Here is a 22,628-nt window from a genome sequence, read left to right as displayed (position 1 = left end):
TAAGATGAAGAGGGTATTTCATGTCAGTGTCTAAAAAATAGTTGTCACTTGATAATAGCTGCTACAAAGTAAGTTAAGATTAAAACATTTCTGCAAGTTTCATTATCTGGTTTGCTGGTGTGCAGTGCAGTTGGAATGGGTAATAAAATATGAAGTTAATTGTAGCAGCAGTAATGGACAAAAGGCAGAATATTATTTTGTATCAGTTTAAGATGTAATAGTGGAATTTGTAGTGAGAGGCTTTGCCTGAAGGAAAAACAAATGAGAGCTATGAACCAGTGGGAACCCAAGTATATTTCATTTTTGCCCTTTGCCCATTATAAATCATCTTCCATTACAACAGTGTCATTGACATGCCAACTTTATTTGCACAGATTTTAATTATCTGAAATGGATGCCCTGCTCATTTTACAGCAATTTGGTTAATTATCTCTATGTCATGATTTTCAACCAGATAAAAGATGGTGGGTTGGGTGGCAAATACTCTTCAAGAGGCTTTTGTTGAAAATATATTAATTTACTTCAACAACTCTTATTGAGCAGATGGTAATTTTAAAAATGGGGTCTGAATTTCAGTTTATGATTTAGGTTTGATGGACTATCTATTCCATCTGCTAATTATTCCATTGTCCAGCTGCTGAACTCATGAACTAAGCAGCCAAGACCAGTAAACTTCAGAAATTAAAGGGTTGTATATTTTTTTTCAGATGTTTAATATTGTTCTAGCATGAAAGAATAAAAAGGCCATAATCTCTACATGCTTGTTTATGAATAATCCCATTGAATCCAACAGACCTTTTTTAAATGAATGTTCTAAATGAAATAAAGGATTGCACAATTAGTTATCATCATTGAATATATATTTATCTTGGTACTTTCAGCATTCATTTTTAATTATATCTGTCAACTACGATTTAGGCTTTTAATCTGATAAATGGTGAAACACAACTCAAGCAATGTAGTACATCAATATAAATATTTTAATGTGCCAAAGGGCAAATGATGGTTTGTGGAAAAGGAACAGAATAGAATAGCTTGATTTACATAATATCCTAAACTACAAATGTACAATTAATATTAGTATGTATATTATGCTCAAGAAATTGAATATCTTGAGGACAATAGTATATACAGAATATACTGAAGGGACTTTGGAAGTCTTCTAGTCCAAACCCTGCTCCTGCAGGAAATCCTATACCAGGGATAGGCAACCTTGGCTCTTTTATGACTCATGCTCAACTCCCAGAATTCCTGAGGCAGCATGGCTGGCTCAGGAATTCTGGGAGTTAAAGTCCATGAGTCATAAAAGAGTCAAGGTTGCCTACCTGCCCTATACCATTCCAGATAAGTGGCTGTCCAGTTTCTTCTTAAAAGCCTGCAATGATAGAGCAACCAGAAAGACGTTCCACTGATTAATTTGTTTTTGTCCAAATCACTGCCAAAATAACCAAGCAGCTGCATCAATGTTTGGTAATTAAGACAATTAGAAGGAAACACCTCCCCCCCAATTTTATTTTAAGCATAATGTTCCTGAAATTGTCTATGTATTTCCTCCCAATAAGGATATACTTCTACAGTTAATCCTTATTCAGTTTGAGTGCCAGATCTGACCTGCCAAAATCCAGATACAAATATTAAAAAAAAAGCTTTGCTGCAGCATTTGATCATCCGGAATTCTGTAGCCCGATCTGCTATGAAATCAGCCTGGGACAAAAGATCTTTTGAACTGACGTTTCCTAGGACCCAGCAGAGACGTCGGCAAAGGGCCGATTCAATCACATCGGAGGTGACCAGGGAATCCTCCGACTGCTGCAACCCCACAGTGGCGATCGCCATGAGTTTGGAAGCGCTTCGGTACCGCAGGGGATCCCTGCAGATTCTCAACCAGCTTCTGCTGCCTCATCAGACTCTCTATGAGGAAATAAGCAGCGTTCGCCAGGGCTGGGAGGCCATTCGGTCTATGAAGGTGCTGCCGGTGGGGGGAGGGGGAGCGGTTGGACAAGATCGCAATTGCCGAGTGTTGCACGTGTTCTGTCTGTATCTCTAGAAAGCATGGTAATCGGAATCACCGCCACGTAGTACAGAGAGGCGTTGGTGTTACAAAGTCTCTGGAGAGTCTCTCAGATTCTGAGTATTGTCTTATAGATATCAATACTTGCGGAGTTAAAAGTCCTGCAAAGCTAAGAGTAAAAGTGAGGGAATATAAAGATTTCAGGCAATAGACAAAGTCATGGTTGTGTTCATATCAGAAAGGCAAAGTGGTCTTTCACTTTATTGAATCAATCCCAATTGGCTCCTATGGTGAGACAAAATCCGTATTTTTCAGCCATAAGGGCAGTCTCCACAAAGAATTTTTGGGTTTAATATGACATGCAATGACTGTAAATCTGTTTGCACATGTGTGCTTACTATTATCTTAGCCCAGGCATGTCAAACCCGTGATGTCACGTGATGTCACTCAACGTATCGTGACTTTTTCCCCATTGCCGGCAATGGGGTGGCCGTGGTTTCAGTATGATGCATCTGGCCCATGGCCAGGCAGTTTGACATGCCTATTCAACCCACATCTGGGGTACCAATTTAAACTGCAAATATCCCAACAGCCTGTAGTGGTACCAAAACTGGTCTTATCCCATCTATAAGGACCCAGATTGTTGGGGGCAATATGCTGACTGTGTAAACCACATAGAGAGTGCTGTAAAGCAGGGGTCCCCAACCCCCAGTCCGCGGCATACCAGCAACCAGGCCACACGAACAAGCAAAGCCCCATCCCTGGGATGTGGGCAGCACACAAAACCACACACTCTCCGGTTTGTGGAAAAACCTTTCTCCACGGAACTGGTCCCTGGTGCCCAAAAGGTTGGGGACCTGTTCTGCAAAGCACAATGGAGCAATATACAAATCTAAGTGCTATTGCTATTGCTATCTAGTAATTGTTTAGAGTTGCATAAACCCAAATTGATAGCCCTACATAAAACAATATTCACATACCATGCTAGGATAAAATAAGGATTTGGACTGAATTGTGGTTCACGTTTTATCCAAATTCAGTCATTGTGTAAGACTGGAGTCTTCAAAATTGGCCCTTTTATGACTTGTGGACTTCAACTCCCAGAATTTCTCAGCTATTTACTAGGAATTCTGGAAGTTGAAGTCCACAGGTCATAAAAGGGCCAAGTGTGAAGACCCCTGGTGTAAGAGATCTGTATATCTGAAGAGCCAGGTTGTTCATTTAACTACACACACTTGTAAGTATAATATTATATTATGAATTTCTCCAACTTTAAGAATGGTATTAATAATTTCTATTAATGCAAGGAATTCTAGCTGTTTAACCAAAATGCAGTTTCTGATATGTGCCATGCTCAGCAAAATGAGTCAGTGCAGCTTCTATATATTGACTTTAAATTATTGAATGCAGAATATTTAAACATATCATAAAATTGAAAGAGACCATTTGAGCCACAGTCAACCTTCTACCTAATGCAGAAATCGGAATCAAATTATCTCCTACATATAGCATTACCGCTTCATGATTATTTCTATGAAGGGAATATACCACTTTCCTGTATAATTGATCCCATTGTCAAATAGATGTACTTGATGGGAAGTGTTTTCTAACATTCAATCTGAATCTGTTTTCTTAAAACTTAAATGTTATTTTGGATTTCATAATCTAGAACAATGGCCAACAAATTTGCCATACTTTCAGTGTTTAAAAGGTGTATCCATTTATTCTCATAAACAAATATGCTTCAATTTTCATCTTCATATTCTTATTTTTCTGGTTACATTGGATAGATATAATTCTTGTGATGGGACTTCAGCAATGTAAAAGATATTTGAATTTTAGAGGATTAAGAAATTATATTTCTCCTGATGAGCCTTAAAATTGCATTTGCATTTTTTGCAGCAACCGATGCTGCTGATTGTATTCAGTTGATTTACTATTTGATATATTGATCACTATTCCAATACCTTTCACAAATACCATTAATTACTAAGCTATATATCCTTTAGGGACGCGGTGGCTCAGTGGGTTAGGATGCTGAGCTTGTCGAGCAGAAGGTCGGCAGTTTGGCGGGTCGAATCCCGAGTGCCGCATAGCAGAGTGAGCGGCTGTTACTCGTCCCAGCTTTTGCCAACCTAGCAGTTCGAAAGCACGTAAAAATGCAAGTAGAAAAATAGGGACCACTCCGGTGGGAAGGTAACAGCGTTCCGTGCGCCTTTGGCGTCTAGTCATGCCAGCCACATGACCACGGAGACGTCCTCGGACAAGTGCTGGCTCTTCGGCTTTGAAATGGAGATGAGCACCAGCCCCTAGAGTTGGAAACGACTAGCACGCATGTGCGGGGGAACCTTTACCTTTACCTTTTATATCCTTTATCCTATACCTGTGCAAGTGAATAAAGTTTATTGTTACAATGGTATTTATAGTCTACTTTCCATTTCTTAAAATCTCAGACCAGAAAGATATACATATGTTATGCCCTTATTTACAAAGATTTACATGACTTCCATACCTCCTTTGGAGGAAGATGGGATTTTTCTATTTTTACACCATGTATATACCCTGTGTAATGGTTTCAATTACATTGGCCACCAGGGGGCAGTGGAAAACTGCACTTGCATGTTAAATTCACTTTACAGGCAGTTGTTGCTTACCCAGCATTTATTTAGCAATTGTTCAAAGTTACAAAGGTGCTGAAAAAGAAAACTTATGACCAGTTCTTGAGGTTTGGGCACCCAGAGTATGGTCATCTGATCATAATTTGGACACTGGCCTTCACTTAAGATTGTTGCAGCGTCCTGTGATCAAGTGATCACCATTTGTGACCTCTGCTGGCTACCCACAATGAATGTCAATGGGAAAGCTGGTAAAGAAGGATGCAAGTGGCTCTGTAAGTTGCTTTCCCCCCTCACCTGCCTGGCAGCAGCCAATCCCAGCCCTGCTGTATGCCACACCTTACCTGCTTGCGGATCTCATTGAGACTCCCTGGGTCTTGCTTAATGACCAATGATACTTGCTTAATGACAGCAGTGTGGATTGCCAGGATTGCCATTGTTAAGCAATGCAATCGCATTTTACAACTGCCTCACTCAGCATATTAAATTCCAGTCCTAACCCTAACCCTAATTACTATTGTTAACTGAGAACTTAAATTTCTCTATTTTAATGTAATATATGAACCAAGACTTACTTCATAATAGGATGGTCTTTGAGAAATCACTTGTATTTGGCCAGTAGAAAGATGTTTTGTTAAACATCACAAATATTTCCAAGAAAAACAGTTTTTCAATAATCTAACTGGAGGCACTAGCTATCTCAGAACCAGAATAGGTGAGGTCTAAAAAGGGTTATAGATTCTTATTTAATACATACTTATATAAAGTATGGCTTTGTAGAATTAAAAGTATTGGGCGTGATCTTGTGAATCATGTTTCTGTTCAGTTTATCTCACTAAATATCTCCAGAAAGAATCTACTTCATCTCAAGTCAGGCTGTTCCACTGTCAAAGCATTGAAATATTGGGGCTGCATTTGGCTGGATTTAATCTTGTTTTATTTATAAAACACATTTTACATGCCAGCTACTCTTCTGATTCTAGGCAACATTTAATATTAATAAAATAATAATATATATTTACTGATTATGATTATGTGACATCAAGGTTTTTTCAACTCCTCGTGATCACACAGATAGGTGTTCTCCATCATGATCTATCCTTAACCTGTTCTTCAAGTCTTCCAACAGTGCACTAACTGCCACTGTAACTGAGTAATACATTTATAAAACCAGCAAAATGTACAAATAAACCTGTTGCTGCATTAAAATTTATTTATTTTTAACCCACCGTATTTTTAGAATGTTGAAATTCTCTTTCTACTAATCAGAAAGTCTTGGCCCTCCTGATTTCTTCCAACATGAGTGCCTGGAAATCCTCTCCCTATTAAATTACCTGGGTCAAGCTAATTCCTCATAAGAAAAAGATGGATGTTCAGTGTATTGTATAATCCTCTTTAGCCTATTGTTTTCTGCAAACCTAACTAATCTGGTTAATTCACAGAACATGCAAATTACAAAAATCAGGTTAAGTAACCATTCAGTTAACAGTGTGAACAAAGCCTATCATAAGTTTATTCTTATACTTGACAATATTTCTATCTATTTGTTCATGTTTTGTCTTCAAGTATAATAGAAAATCATTCTGTTTCACCTTCTGTGTTAGCAGCCTGTCAAATTGTGATCTTATCTCTCCTTAAGTTTCTCTTTACAAGCTAAATATACTCAGTCCTTCCAAGTGTGGACTTAATTTCCATCAGGTCACTTTTCTAGATGTTTGAAGTTGTCCTTTTAAAATTCAGATCAGATTATTCCAAATAATCTTTTCCATTACTTCAGGAACATTTCGGTATTTATAAACAGTTTTAACCTTGTGTACTTGATATGTTGAATTATTTTTAATATGATTGTTTGACTTATTGTTTTTATTCCTTTGTTGGTGTACATTACCAGAGTCATTTATTATGAAATGGGTGGCCATATAAATTTGATAAGTAAATAAATAAATAATACTAAAAACTGACTACATAAAACATGCTGTGCAGAATTATTTCCCACTAGATTCAATATTGTGTACTCTCAGGAAAATGGATACAGAAAGATAGTTAATGAAATAGTCATTAATCCACAGAACATTCTATGGAGTGTTTGAAAATATGTATTCACCAGCTCTCAGTTGCATGGGTAAAGGAAAATGACTGAGCTTATATACAGTAGATGACCATCTGCCCTTCCCTCATAAATACTAAGAAAGCTGTTTTTCTGTTCCAGCTGATGTTTCTGTCTTTAAAAGCAATCCTACATACTTCTTTTCTATTGAAATCTACATAGAGTGTGTTAGAGTGTAATTTACATCTTGGTAGCTTTATACTGATTGATGGGTAAGATTGTGGTTGTAATAACTTAATTTGTTTCCTATGAGGCTTCCCATTCTCCCTTGTTTTTATTTTGTTGTAGACTCTTTTAATTAAAAATATTAAATGAAGTCATGATATCCCACTTTGTAGCCTGATACTTAACCACTAGACCAAACTGGCCCACAAAAATATTAAACGAAAAACTGACACACCAGCATTTTTTAGTTTATATTCATGCCTCTAGATCTCATATAGATTCCATTCGCCTCATTGGAACATTCTTAAGCAGTGGATACTTGAAAGCAAGAGCTTTTAAGAAGTATTCTTATCTATGTGGGGGGAGAAAATCAAATGTAAACTGGAAGCCTAGGGAGCAAAGAGAATGCTGGGGGATTGAGAAGATATTAAGGAACAAGTTTACTCATTGGCCTTTTAGTAAATGGATTTTTGGGGTTCTCATTTTATGAGCAATCAAGGCTGTCCTTGGACAGTCATTTTATGAGAACAGCCATTAGGTGGTAACATTCTAAATATGCTTGCTGTTTCCCCAATGTACAGTCTTTTCTACCTGATTCTATTTGTGTTTCTCCCTTTCTATTGGTGTTATTTTAAAGTTAAAATAAATATCTCTTCTTAGGTGCGAGGTGCTCCAGCCATTGCCATTATAGGTTGTCTGAGTTTGGCAGTGGAATTGCATAATAAAGGAAATGAAGAACTGAGTTTGGGTAACCTGGAGATTTTTGTGTTGGACTCACTAAGCTACTTAATAAGTGCCAGACCTACTGCTGTCAACATGGCCCGGGCAGCTCAGGAGCTGGGACATTTTGTCCAGCAGGAAGCAAAACGTGAAGGGACTACTTCAGAGAGTTTACGAGAAAGGTGAGGGTTTAAGAGCCTATCTTCTTTCTGCCCTGAAATTGTAAGCAAGAAATGTGCAAGTTTGTGTAACCTCTTATTGTAGTGTGATCAACTGGGCAGAAGCGTTGTTGGACAAAGATCTGGAAGACAACAAAAGTATTGGGGAACATGGAGCTTGCCATCTCTTGCAACAAGCAGGGCAGGACAAAGTGAGAGTCCTGACTCACTGTAATACTGGCTCATTGGCCACTGCTGGTTATGGCACTGCACTTGGTAAGTGGCATCTCTCGGCATTCAAGAAGCATTGCCATTTCTGTCCTTTGTGATAAAGGGTAAGAGATTATGGTAATACAGGTAGTCATACAGTATGACCTAAAATAACTTAAAATTTTGTCATGTGATGTCATATAGTATGCCTTAATTTATTTGTGAGGTTTCTGACACAAACAAACAAGCAAGACGATTAAGTGAGTTGGTCTGATTTTTTTTTGTCATGGTTGTTAAGAAAATCATTGAGTTGTTAAATGAATCTAGATTTCCCCATTGACTTTGCTGACTGAGAAGTTTGCAAATAGTGATCACATAACTCTAGGATACTGCAACCATTGTAAATACATGCCAGTTACCAAGCATCTGAATTTTGGTCATGTGAACATGGGGATGCTTTAGTGGTCATAAGTGCAAGTACTGGTTGTAAGAGATGTCACCTCTTACAACAGCCTTCCCCACTGTTCCATGTTTTTTAGGATTTGGGCTCTCAACATCTGAAGGAAGACTCCAAGTTGCTTGGTACCTTGACAGCTTGTAGCCTTTTATGTAGTCTGTTATTTTGACTCGTTTGTAACATTGCTTCATAGGTATCATTCGCTCGTTACATGTAATGGGTCGTCTGGAGCATGTTTACTGTACTGAAACACGGCCATACAATCAGGGGGCCCGGCTGACTGCTTATGAATTAGTATATGAGCAGGTTCCTTCAACACTCATTGCTGACAGCATGGCCTCCTTGGCAATGAAAGAAAAAAAGATATCAGGTAGATGTCTGGTTTTCTTCTTTTTCTGCATTACTGGTGTCATTTCTAGATTCCATGCTAGGACAAAAGTGTACATGTGAGTCTATGGCTGGCCAAGAACCCAGGAGGTCAAGTTACTAAGGAAGTTGCTGTTCAGGTCACTGATGTCATGTCACTGATATCTTGGGATGGGACATACTTTTTAATTGGATAATAAAGAAATCTACTGACCACTAAAAGCTTGTAGAATTGCTTGGTAGAATTGGTAGCAGTAATCATATACAAACATGCAAAGGAAAATCTTGTTGGAAGGAAGAACATATGGCTAAATGGAAGTCAGAGTTGAAAGCAATGTTTGTTATATAGAGAGTCTCAGGTTGAATCTCTAATCTTCACTTAAAAGGATTTCAGATGAAAGGACAGAGAAACCCATATTTGAAATTTTGGAGGGCTGCTGCTACCATGAATATAAAAATATTTGACGGTTCTCTGAAGACATAGTTTTGTTTTCTATGTGCTGATCCCTAATTATATTTTCTTACTGAATAGCCTAGTACATGCAACATGCCACGCCAATATCTGATTTGTTAAGTTTTAGCATATGTATTGTGGGAACCCAGCTAATAGGGATTTAATCAAAAAGATATACTTAAACCATGGCTTCAACCCAGTTTAACCAAAATTTCTACAGTCCCAATAAACTCTAGGAGATGGCACAAAGAACAAGAATGGTTCAAAGAACAAGAAAAATAATGAATTGTTCCCACTCTCCCACGTTAGGAAATTTTAAAAACATATGGGATCATGTTCCAGATTCTGGAAAATGCAGAACAGGCATGCAATTCACACTAGAGAAATTTTGTGGGAGAAAAAAACAAAAACTCACAGCAAGCTCTCCTTGTTCTCTTCTACTTTCCCCTTGCTCTGCATTGTGGATAGTCTGGTATTGAACTAATTTGGGATGCATTAGGCTTTTAATTGCCATTGTCCTTCCTTTTGTAATTCAGCTGTCATTGTGGGAGCAGACAGGGTTGTTGCTAATGGAGACACTGCCAATAAAGTTGGTACTTATCAGCTGGCTATTGCTGCAAGATACCATGGGATTCCCTTCTATGTGGCAGCACCCAGCACTTCCTGTGACCTGCAATTAAAACATGGAGGGCAGATCGTTATTGAGGAACGGCCAAGCCACGAACTGACAGACATCAATGCTGTACGAATCGCAGCTCCAGGTAGCAAAACATTAGAAGGGTTATATGTAAACAAAGATTGTATGTAAAGAAAGGAGACATGATAGAATACTAATATTTTCAGTACTATTTGTAATCAGTAATCTAACGGGCTACCCCAGCTTACATAAGTCTAGATGATGTATATATTTCAAGTAAGTTGTCATAGATCAAGAAAATGTATTCTGACTTGAATCTCTTTGGATGCATGACAGTCTAGTAAGCTGTTATCTACTTTTTGAAGAATGACTATTGATTATGGAAATTTAGTCCAAAGTTTGTTGAAGGACATAAGGTTGCCTACCATTGTCTGTAATTTTTTTTACTCTAGAGGCATCTAGATATCCTTTCTACATCTTCTCTTTTTAGAGTTTCCCATTTTTGAAAACTAAGCCATAATATATACCATTAATGAAATAAATACATCTCTTTTATAACACTAATGGAACAGCACATATGCTTCCTTCTTTCTTAGGCATTGGAGTTTGGAATCCAGCCTTTGATGTCACTCCTCATGAATTGATAACGGGTGGTATTGTCACTGAGTTTGGGGTCTTTCCTCCTGCTGAACTTCAGGCAGCCCTGACACGGAAAGTGTATAAAGTATAAAGAACCTGAGTTAAGATGTTTCCAGATAAGGTGGGAATATAATCTTCAACAATTGTTACAAGGGCTTCTTTCCCTAATCTGGCATCTTTCTAGATTTTTGGGATGCAGAATTTTGTACAGCTGAAAATGGTAGTTCCAGTACCTCTGAATACCACTGGGTTTGGGGAAGTTGTACTAGAAATCTTTCAGTCTGGGTCTGATTGGAATGCTTGATATTTCCGCAATGTTTTTTACTGAATGTTTTTTTGCAAATTCAGCAAATAAATAATGTGGGAATCTTGCTTCTTGAGTTTCATCTACTTTGGCTTTGTGAGGATTGCTTCATTTTGGAATTTTTGAGTCATACTATGACATATAACTTTTCTTTAACATCAAGTGATTTTTTAAAATATGCATAGTATAATTCTTTATCACTTGTTGCTTAGGTTTCTTTATTAACATTCTATTATGTGTTCATTACCCTGGTGGTGCAGTGATTAGAATGCAGTATTGCAGGCTAACTCTGTCCACAGTCTGGAGTTCGATCCTGACAGGGGATCAAGGTTGACTCAGCCTTCCATCCTTCCAAGGTCGGTAAAATGAGGATCCAGATGTTGGGGGCAATATGCTAACATTGTAAACTGCTCAAAGCATGCTGTAAAGCATTGTGGAGCAGTATGTAAGTGCTATTGCTATTGTTATGCACCTGTTTTAAGGTCCTTTGGTGTTGTATCTCACATGATTTTAATCTTATGACAACAGGTTCTCTGTAACATTGTCTTCCAATGTAGTTTTGTACCAGGAAATCTTCTGCAATACATTTTACATAAACCTAATCTTGGTAGATATAAAAGTATGACCTCTTGCTGATCTCTACTGTGGAAGAGGCAAGGAAATTCAGTCATGATAGCTTGACATAATGTTCATGACAGAGGTCACCATTGGCTTACTTCTGCTTTACTTTCAGTGGGGTAACTGTTTAGGATCAATGCACATGGCAAATATTAGTTGTAAATGTGTGACATAACATTTAAGTTCCTTCTTGACTACCTCAGATCTTGCAAGCTGATTCTTTGTAACAACATTTATTTTCATTTTCTGTTCTTCAGACAAAATGCATTCCTTACAACAGGCCATGTACTTCCCATTACTTTTCATCAGAATAAGATGAAATTCCACAATGTGTTATTTTGAAATGAGAGTTAGGTGCAGAAGGAGAAAGATAAAACTTCAATGCAGTGGAATGGGATAAAGTTTCTACAGTAATAAATACAAATTAAAAACATAGGCAGAAATTATTTTGAATTAATGGTTTAAATACAAAAGTGTGTGACCAGAACATAAGTTTATTGAGGTGGCCTGAATAATTGCAAATTAAAATGCAACACACACACACACACACACACACACACAAACACACACACACACACACACACACAAAAGATGAATGAGCTGAAAGAAAGAGACGTTAAATATAAAGATTTGATAAAGTTGATGACTTCCTCAAAAAAGAAAAAAAACTGATAAATTTAAAGCTCCAAAAACAGTTTATGACACAATGTATGGACATAGTGGAAAAAAGGATAGTTTGCAAGGATAGAAAAGTAAGGAAAAGAAATTTTGAATGTTGCTGATGTCAACTAGATGTAGTTAGATTCCTTTCATTTTCTCTTTTCCGTCTTTTCCTTACTATTTCCTACTCTTTCTGTTCTTTGAGTAACACTGCTAATCCCAAGATGAAATTGTGTGATGGGTGCATATGTATATGAACAATGTTCAAATTTTACTTAATAAGGATATATAAACAAAAGCATGAATAAATGTGTATCAGAAATTGTGTTGATCCAGAAATACAATCAAAATAATCTCTCTTGTTGGATCCTTTTAGTCAAGCCATCTTCTGTCAGTGATGCTGTTAGAAGAATTACTATGCTTATGTATTGAAATGCTTTGAACCCTTAACAGATTCTGTTTCTTAACTGTTTTAAGCAGTGCTTTTTTTGTAAAAGAAAAAGGTGCCGGAACTCACACATGTCATGCCTTGCCTACCCTACAAGGTTCCATCCAAAAAAGGTGCCGGAACTCCGTTCTGAGTGTTCTATGAGAAAAAAAGCCCTGGTTTTAAGACAGCAGAATTAATGCTGAAATAAAAATGGACAACCTCATATAGAAAGAAAGGATCTGTGGGGTTCTGTATGGGTATGGGCCATTTTAATTGGAAAGAATGAACACAATAGTAGTTCATGACCATAAATCTGTTTTTAAAGCATTTAAATTTCCTAGGGCTAGGAATCTATGTAGGGGATTTTAATTTGCAACTAATCGTTCTGCAAAAGTATAACTCAAAGGAGCTATATTTAACTTACTGGGGAAAAAAGAGGTTATGCTAGCTTTGATTGACTATAATTTTCAGCAGCTGTAGATCTAACCCTATTTTGAAAAATGCTGCATCAATTAAATGAACTGAATTTGAAGTTATGACTACTACAGTAGAGCTGATCACAACCTGTGATAATGTTCTGTATAGTTTGGTTGCGTTTGACTGACCCTAATGATTTTTTTGTTTCTCCAATTCACAGATGGGTTCTTGATGCGCTGTGTTCATGAAAAATCCTAATGTGAAAATTTGCTTAAGGTCAGGGTAATTTAAATAGCCTGTCAAGAGAAGCTTTTAGAAAACTCAGTGTGTGACTCTAATCTGCAAAAATTCCCATTAGGTATGCCTTATATTAAGACATTGATTTTTGGCTCTGTTCTTTCAAGTGGAAAGTTCCTCTTTCATCAGTGCGTATAGCGGGTATATTAAAAATAATTTCTCTCTCTGGATGTTGTAATGCCTATTTAATGTTCTTGTTGGAAAGGTTAAAACCAATTATTGTTGTGATTTTTTTCCTGCTGGCATTTCCATTGTGTACTATGGGTCAAACAATTAGCAGCCATAAAAATGTTCATTGTGGAATGCTGCTCTTGTTATATCTATGTATCAAGAGCAAGTTAACATTTTCCCCCTAAAATGAATAGCCTAAAATTAGGTCATTGTTATGACTTTGTACATGTGCTACATCATGTACCATTTCTAATCCATATGGAATCCACATAGAAATAAATTATTCTTTATTCCAATTATTGCTGATTATTCATTTTAACATCAACAGAAGCTATGAGGTTTGTAATTGCCAGAAGATTCAGATGGGTTGGACATTCAAATGTAGCAGAAATTATTTTTTAAAAAGAAAAGTCATAACTTTATAAAGGTATTGATTTTATTTAATATGTACAAAATCCATATTATCTGTCAGAAAATGTACTTTTTATCACCTCTTTTTCTTGTCTAGTTTGGGCCATGGATTCTTCAAATGAGAAGACAATTTTTTGTATTTGTTTAATTAAAATAATATCTTTAAAATATGTTATTTATTTTGTACTTTCATCTCTGGACTCAAAACTGTTTTTTGGCACTAGGTGGCATGTGAACTCTGTCCATTGTTTTACAATGATTTCTGCAGGAGGAAGAATAAAATAGTTTGCTAATTTTTGTTTTTATTTATATTTACTATGAATCATTCTGACAATAAACTTAGTAAGCCTGATTCATTTATTTTATTATTTATTATTAATTTCCTGTCGCTATTCTTTCTACAGCTTTCTTTGGGGGACAGGACAGTAAGTTTGATCAGAATTTTGTTTGTTGTCTACTCCTTCCCTTATTTGTTGCTTAAACTGCAGGTTGTTTAATATCCTAAAACTTCAAACTTCTCTTTGAAAATTTCTTTCAAGCAATCACTGGCTATTAACATTAACTATGATTCAGTCGCCAAGATAATGTTAATGTGATTTTAGACAGATACTTTGCTGTTAGGTAAACTCTTTGCCCCAATTTATTTTTTAAAAAATATAAAAGTAAAGAGGAAGCTATATAAAAATAAAGAGGAAGCTACAAAATGACTAGTCTCAGACATAAATGTGATTCAAGATGCCAGTTATCATTTATAAAGCCTTACATGGCATAGACCAAGATATTTGCAGGATCATTTTTCTCCTATTCTTTCTGCTTTGTATACCAGATGTAGCAGCAGGACCATGTTCTGGGTTTTTTTCTTTAAACAGGAGGGTGGTTTGTACAAATGTGCTAAATAAATAAGTAAATAAATAAAAATAAATTAAGGTCCAAGATTCTGATGCATCCTCTTTCTTGGTCTTATTTCTGTTTGAGTTAGTTTCCAAATGGTTTTTGAACACTGTTTTAATTGTTAATTTTATTGTGTTCTGCAAAAAATCACATTTGTCAGATGAGTGTCCATATAAATTTGATAAAATATTAAATAAATATTGTTGGATTCAGGAGTTGTGCCTTCTGGATGGCAGCATTTGTCCTCTGGAATGACATCTCTCTGGAAATTACAATGTTGTTAGCCTTTTGAACAGTCAGGATTTGAATACCTGGTTGTTTCCCCAGATATCTGGGCCAAAAGGTGAACAAGTTCTGCTGCGATTGTGATTTGAACTTTATTGCTTTAATCATGGGTACCTTTAATCATGGATATGGTTTATGTGGTATAGTTGTTGTTTTAATCCTTGGACACTACCCACAATCATGGTCTTGAGATGGGCAGCCATATAAATAATTTAAACAAAATAAGTAATCTGTCTTTCCAGACTTTCAGTTCTAGCAGCATTTATCCAGAATGAGATAGTGAATAGTCAATAGGCTGAATCAATAAAGAGCATTGGAAAGAAAGTTTAGAATGAAGAGGACCAAACTCTCTTTCCCTGTAGAAGGTGGCAAACAATCCCCACATTATAGGTAGAAGACTGCATCTGTTGACCGAAGGATGTCCATATAGTCATCAGTTAAACCTTGCTTGAAAGAAAACTTTGCTACATTGTTTGGCAGCCATTTTATGAGCATGTCCGTAATGTATGAAAATTCCACTGACCCAAGTAGGCTGCTAGTTTTAAGATTTTATAATAATGAATAACTAGTTAATAATGGAAGTTCACGTTCTCAAACCCTTCAGGCAATGTCAAACGAAATGGAATCTGCAGGCTTAAGGCTTGTTCTCATAATGGTAAATTATAGCTGTTCATGGTAGATGAGCATAACTGTTTTTTCATGAAACTCCCAAGAAGGTCAAAATTATGACAAAAGTTGGTGAAAGTTGAGCACCTTTGCCTTGAAGCCATAAAAGAGGACACAGAATCAATCTTGAAATATAGATTCCTAGTTGTTTTTTTAAATGGAACTATACATCACTTTTAATATAGTTCACAAAGAAAAGTTTGTTTTAACCTTGATATCACGTATTTAGTTCAACAATTCTGAACACCTTGTAGATTTATCATAGCCTTTTGATTTAGCTGATCTTTGCATTACCTAGTGGATGACAATCTGTAGAATCATATCAGCAAGACTTTTTTTAACTGGTGAATATTTAGCACATCTTTAGAGTTTAACAATGTATAATAAAAGTTCAGCTCTCTTGTTAATTTTCTGTTAGATTGCTTGTCCTGATTTCTGAGCAATGTAGGTGTATGCTAATTATCTTGTTTCCAATTGTTCTAAATAGAACATGATTAAAACAGTACTGAATTTCAAATAATTAAAGAAAAACTCCCTGAGTATAAAATGTACCTGCAATCAGTACCTGGAGACTAACTATAGTCTATACAGTAATCAGAAATGGATGAGAGCAAGAGTTCATTAAACTATCTTTCCTATGTTCTGAAAGACTGTAATTTACAATTGTTTATAATTCACATTCACTTGTTAAGAGAAAAAATAACGTAAATCTTTTTTGTGTGTGGAGGGGGTGTTGCTACATTCTTTAAAAGGCACTGGATATTGGCACCCAGGTGGGCAATGGTAGGTATGAGAAGGAGATTTGTGAAAAGACAAGGTACACATCTGTGAGGCAAGAGAGGGGGGATAAAAGGCTGAATTGGGACAGAATCAAAACCAAATGATTTGATCATATTAAGAAACGAATACCAAGCAAACCAATCAACTCTATGTAACATTTCTTGGTAGCAATGATTCAGTTATGAATAACAGTGAAAACCAGATGCGAAGTCAAATGAAAGTTATAGATAGCAGAAACAGTACAGAAACATGATAAAACAGTTTTGTACGTCTAATTAATGCTACTTGGGAAAAAACACTAAGTTCAACAGGGAATTTTGTAAGGTCAGTGGGTACAATAGGAATATAGTCATTTTGATACCACATATTGCAATTTTTTAATTACTGTTTTTTTTAACTGCTAAGGGCCAAGAGGGGTAGAATTTGCTATAATGTTAAGAATAGAAAGGACTGAAATCTTCAACCTGCTTTATTTTTTTATATTTTATGGACATGTTAAACTATTGGAGACCTAACTCAGCAATTTTGTTTCTAGGAAATCATATTACTATTTTCTTTTAGCAGCATACTGTTTGGGAGTTCTGGGCTTTTCATAGATAGCATGATTCAACAGGGAGTAAGAAATTTGGAACAATAGAGTTCTAGTGCTAAATTTAGAGTAAAAATGACTGTCAAAGAGAAACTGCAGAATAAGATAAGGTTCAATTCTGAGTTTAAGGATGTTTCATATTAAGAATAGATAGGAGAGCTGAGTTAATTAATAATGCATATCCTTTCTTACACCAAGGGTGACAATTGTTTATAGAAAAGCATGCTAAGGCATAGTCCCCAAATATATGAAGTCAGAGAAAGAAGTGGGTGAGTCAAGACAAAAATTAAATTTGATTTTAATTTTAGTTGAAGTAAAATTCAATACGTGGGCAGGATTCATATTAGGGATATTTATTTATTTTTTACATTAAATGCTACATTGACAAATTCTGGGATTGCATCCAAGCCTTGGGGATGGGGAGACTGCATGCATGACTCTATGAGATCAAGAGTTAGTCATCCTTGTTTTGTCAGATCATATGACAGGTTTACTGTTTGGCATATCTGCTTTATATACCCAAAAATATTTCCTTGGAAAAAAGGTTTGATGGTTGCATAGCATGGCCAAGAGAGACCTATACAATATGTTGTCTTCTTATTGCAATTTTTTTTAATATGCTTAGTAATTTCAGATTTGCTAATAGGTTATTAAAATGTACATGCTTCACTTGAGCAATTTGCTAATGCTTTCAGATCCATTGCTGGCAAACAACAATATATATTTTAGAGGGTGCAAGCAGTTATTTTAGGAGGAAGGGATTCTCTCTGCTATTTTTATTATCTAAGTACTAAGTTTAATTTCCTCGTATGTTTGCTCAATGTTTGTGTATGTTGGCATTTGCTTCTTCAAAAAACTAAAAAACTTATAGCTATGAAATTATTTACCATTTATATTTTTTCTTTTAAAATGTCAATTAAAAAGCCTGTCATCCTTAGGAACTATAGAACAAGTTGCATTTGATTGAGACTTATTAGCATCATGGTTGTTACCTATGAAAAATCAACAACATATGAATTTGGCTAGCAAAGATGATGGTAATTGAGCATCATAGATATATCAACTTTTGTTGATCTAAAAAGACCCCAAAGAATTTATTCATAAATATATGGGAAAATACCTGGAGAACCAGCATGGGATGTTGGTTAATATGTTCAGCTGGACCTGGGAGACACAATTTCAAGTCTTCTCTCAGCCATGGAAACTCATTGGGTGGCTTTGGGTCAGTCCCTCACACTTAGACCAACTTATAGGATAGTTGCAAAAATGAAATGGAGAGTTCCAAGTAATCTGCTTTGTACTGCTGGTGGACAAGCAACATGTACATTGGATAAATAACATATAAATGAAAATAAATAAATATTGGGACTATAGATTAGTTTTTCTAAATAATCCATCTACTGTATTCAGAAAACCTTGAATAGATAATTTTAAGATTAACTAAGCCAAATCTATAAAGTATAAAAAATTGGGAATGTTTTAAATAAATGTGTGTATACACTCCAAGGATTTTTGTTACTTCTGATGACTTCCCTCAAATGTCATATAGTGAATGGCTGACAATTATAGCACTTCTAAGAGTTTAGTTTCTAGTCCTTAGTTAATGGGTATTGGTGCAAGCTTTCTATTGAGCATAAGATTAGTGCCAGTACAAGCATCCTAATCCTGACTTGGAATGTTACAGCAGCCAATACAGGTCCTCAAAACAAATGTAATGTTCACTTTAAGTTGCCCTTCAGCGTCTTAGGGCATCATTTTGTGCTAGCGCAGCTTCTGAACCAATTTCAAAAGGAGCTTCCTGTAAAATTGATTGTTATATACTGGGCTCATTAGTGATACCACGTGGGTTGCTGGAACAGCTAACGGCTCTTTAGCAACCCAGACTACAAGTCTCCAGCACTATAATTGGCTATCCCTAGGTGGAAATTGTTGCTTCAAACCTATTGGCTGCCACCTACTGGCTAGACTATATATTGCGGCTAATTGCAGCCATTTGCCAGTACAGATTCTGCACGAAATATGAGTTTCCCTTTACTCAGTTACCTCGTCTTCATTCCTGTGCCAAAGAACCCGCTATTTAACATTGGCGACGAAGGTGGGATCCTGCTTCACTGAAAAAAAGAGTTAAAGTACAAGGGGAAGGCAGTGCACACCGGAGGCATTTCCCCCCACCTCTCTCAAGGTCGGCTAGCAAGCTACGCTAGCGACCTCGTGCTCAGTGGACTCATTCCCTGAGCCTGGACGTAGGATTTGGAAGGAAATGCAGGAACCAGCAAAGAAAGAACGCCAAAGGTTGGAAAACTTCGAGAATTCGACGTGAAGCACCCGGAGGAATGGCCATCCTATTTGTTCCAGGTAGAGAACTACCTCAGGGCAAATCAGATCGTGGAAGAAGGACTGAAGGCCGCAATGCTACTCTGCGTGTGCGACCCAGCAACCTTTGACTTGGCCGAGAACATTTTCGTGCCGACACCAATTAAAGCGGTCTCCTACGCAGACCTCAATAAGAAGCTAACTGGACATTTCCAACCCAAGATGTCTGAAATGGCTTGGTGATTCAAGTTCGACCAGAGAGTGCAGCAACCTGGTGAATCAGCTTCCGAATTCATAGTGGTCCTGAGGCAGGCCTCATGCCTTTGAAAATTTTCAAATTTAGAAGAGTGACTACAAGACTGGCTCGTCTGCGGCCTATGGGACCGAATGCTTCAGCAGAGACTCTTTGCCAGACCAAACTTAACATTTTCTGAGGCACAAGATGAAGTGATGGCCGACGAAGCCGCCAGGGGCGCAGTTCAAGCAGTACAGCCAGCCAAAATGACAAAGTTTGAAGAAACGGTCCACCTTGACGCAAAATGCACCGATGAATCTTTCGAGGAAGAAGAGCCCGAAATCAACAGACTCCAAAGGCAACCCAATGCACGACACCGAAACAGCCAGCAGCGAGAGAATCTCTTATCTAGATGTAAGGGGTGCAGCGGCAACCATTTCTGTGCCAACTGCAGATTTTGTTCAGCCACGTGTAGAGCTTGCGGAAGGACAGGCCACATCGCGGTGGTTTGCAGAGCCCGCCAGAGAGACCGGCCACCCAAACACCAGCCAGAAGAACTGACTAGGAGAGGTACTGGGGCCCAGGGTCCAGTTAGTGTGGGATTTTTCAGAAGCCGTAGAAGTGTATGCCGCACCGGGGCTCGACAACCCCTCAAACCCAAACTTAAGTTCATGGTAGAGCTACAAGGAGTTCCATGTAAGATGGAATTAGACTCCGGCTCTGCAGTCTCAATTATTTCTCAAGATACTTTTAACTTTGTGTGTAGGTGCAGTAATAATTGGGCCAAACTAAGGCCCTCAGATATAATCCTAACTGACTTTCAAAATGCTCAAGTTAAAGTTAAGGGAGAAGCCACTTTGACAGTAAAATTTAAGGGTTTTTTTGGGCACCTGGATGTCATTGTAGTAGGGGGCCAGAGAACAAGTCTCATTGGACTCGATTGGTTTGATGCCTTAGGTATTCAGATTACTGGCATAAACTGGACACAAACTGCAAACCTCGTGTCGGTATGTGAGGACTATGCAGATGTTTTTGATTCAGCCCTAGGAACATACACAGGCCCGCCTATCTCATTTAAGCTAGATCCCAAAGTAGTTCCAATCAGGGTTAAGCCTCGCAGGGTCCCCTTTGCCTTAAAACATAAAATTGATTCAGAAATCGATAAGCTTGTAGAACAGGGCGTGTTACAGCCTGTTGATCGTGGGGAGTGGGAAACTCCTATAGTCACTCCACTTAAAGCCAACGGGGAAATTTGCATTTGCGCTGACTATAAATGCACACTAAATAAAGCCCTCAAGCAACACGCTTACCCGGTCCCAGCGATCAACCACATTTTAGCCTCCGTGCAAGGTAGTACTATTTTTGCTAAACTTGATTTAGCACAGGCCTATCAGCAATTGCCAGTTGATGAGGCCACAGCTGCAGCCCAGACGATCGTGACTCACAGAGTCAAAGTTAAACGCTTACAGTTTGGAGTCAGTGTTGCACCAGGCATTTTCCAGGGAATCATGGAGCGTACACTTAAGGCTATTCGGGGCTTCTATCCTTATTTTGATGATGTTCTCATTGCAGGGGAATCCCCAGAAGTGTTAGCCAGTAGGCTCAGGGCTGTTTTGCAGAGGCTTCGCGAAGCAGGCCTCAAATTAAAAAAGAGCAAGTGTAGTATTGGGGTTCCTTCAACAGAATTCCTGGGTTTCCAAATTGATGCTAACGGCATTCACCCTGCTGATTCTAAAGTAAAGGCCATTAAAATGGCTCCTAGGCCCAAATCCAAAGGAGAGCTACAAGCATTCTTGGGCCTCCTAAACTTCTACCACACATTTCTACATCATAAGGCCACACTAGCAGAGCCCCTCCACAGGCTTCTAGATAAGAAAGCTCCATGAAAATGGACTAACTTACATGAAAAAAGTTTCCAGGACTTAAAAGCACTATTGTCAGAAAAGTCCAATGTAACTCACTACAAAGAGTCTAAACCAGTATGTCTTGCATTTGATGCATCTCCATATGGGGTGGGGGCAGTTTTAAGCCACGTAGAAAAAAATGGAACACAGGTCTCTATAGCATTTTACTCAAGGATATTGTCCTCTGCTGAGCGCAACTATGCTCAGATTGACAAAGAGGCCCTAGCCATCGTTGCTGGAATAAAAAAATTCCATGACTATTTATATGGCAGTGACTTCACGGTCTTTACAAACCACAAACCTCTGTTGGGACTTTTCACAACAGACAAACAAACCCCCCCCCCCGCATACTTTCTCCAAGAATGCTGAGATGGTCTATTTTTCTATCTGCATACACTTTTAAATTGATTCACAAACAGGGCAAAGAAATGGGCCATGCTAATGGCCTCAGCAGACTACCACTGCCACTAATGGAACCAGATCCGGCTCCAGCTGCTAGAATACTGTCCATACAGGACATACCTGAATTTCCCCTCCATGCGGGGGACATTGCTGCTGAAATTGCCACAGATAAAATACTTAGTATTGTCATGGGTATACATGGGCTGGTTGGATAAAAGCCCAGGTTCTGAATTTCAAAACTATTTTGTCAGAAGGCATGAGTTATCTGCCCACAAGGGCTGCATATTATGGGGAAACAGAGTCATAATTCCCACCTCCCTAAGAGACAGGGTTTTACAGTCATTACATGAAGGCCATCCAGGCATTGTCAGAATGAAAGCTTTAGCTAGAAGCTACCTTTGGTGGCCTGGCCTTGATAAGGACATTGAGACACAAGTCCATGGTTGTTATACATGCCAGCAGTCTAGGCCTGAAATGCCACAGGCTCCAATTCACAGGTGGGAGGAAACGCACACTCCCTGGTCTAGGATTCACATAGACTATGCTGGGCCTTTCAGGGGCAGCTCTTCCTTATAGTAGTGGATAGCCACTCCAAATGGCTGGAAGTAATTCCAATTCCTAACATGACTACTGCTAGGACCATCCAGGTGCTGAGAAAACTCTTTGCCACACATGGGTTGCCAGATGTCTTAGTTTCAGACAATGGGGCCCAATTC

General features: G+C 37.8%; 1 protein-coding gene across 1 annotated transcript; it reads left to right on the top strand.

Moving 5' to 3' along the window:
* The first annotated feature begins 1,753 nt into the window (after nt 1–1,753).
* MRI1 (methylthioribose-1-phosphate isomerase 1) lies at nt 1,754–14,190 on the top strand. The gene is made up of 7 exons (XM_081328922.1): nt 1,754–1,966; nt 7,559–7,800; nt 7,883–8,052; nt 8,637–8,813; nt 9,800–10,024; nt 10,497–10,660; nt 13,189–14,190. Exons 1-6 carry the CDS (start codon nt 1,835–1,837, stop codon nt 10,628–10,630), a joined length of 1,080 nt encoding a protein of 359 aa, XP_081185048.1. The 5' UTR covers nt 1,754–1,834; the 3' UTR covers nt 10,631–10,660; nt 13,189–14,190.
* The last annotated feature ends 8,438 nt before the right edge of the window (nt 14,191–22,628 follow it).

The sequence above is a fragment of the Vipera berus genome (genome assembly GCF_964194415.1).
Source record: "Vipera berus genome assembly, chromosome: 5".
Classification (NCBI taxonomy): domain Eukaryota; kingdom Metazoa; phylum Chordata; class Lepidosauria; order Squamata; family Viperidae; genus Vipera; species Vipera berus.
This window is presented reverse-complemented; position numbering and strand designations above follow the sequence as displayed.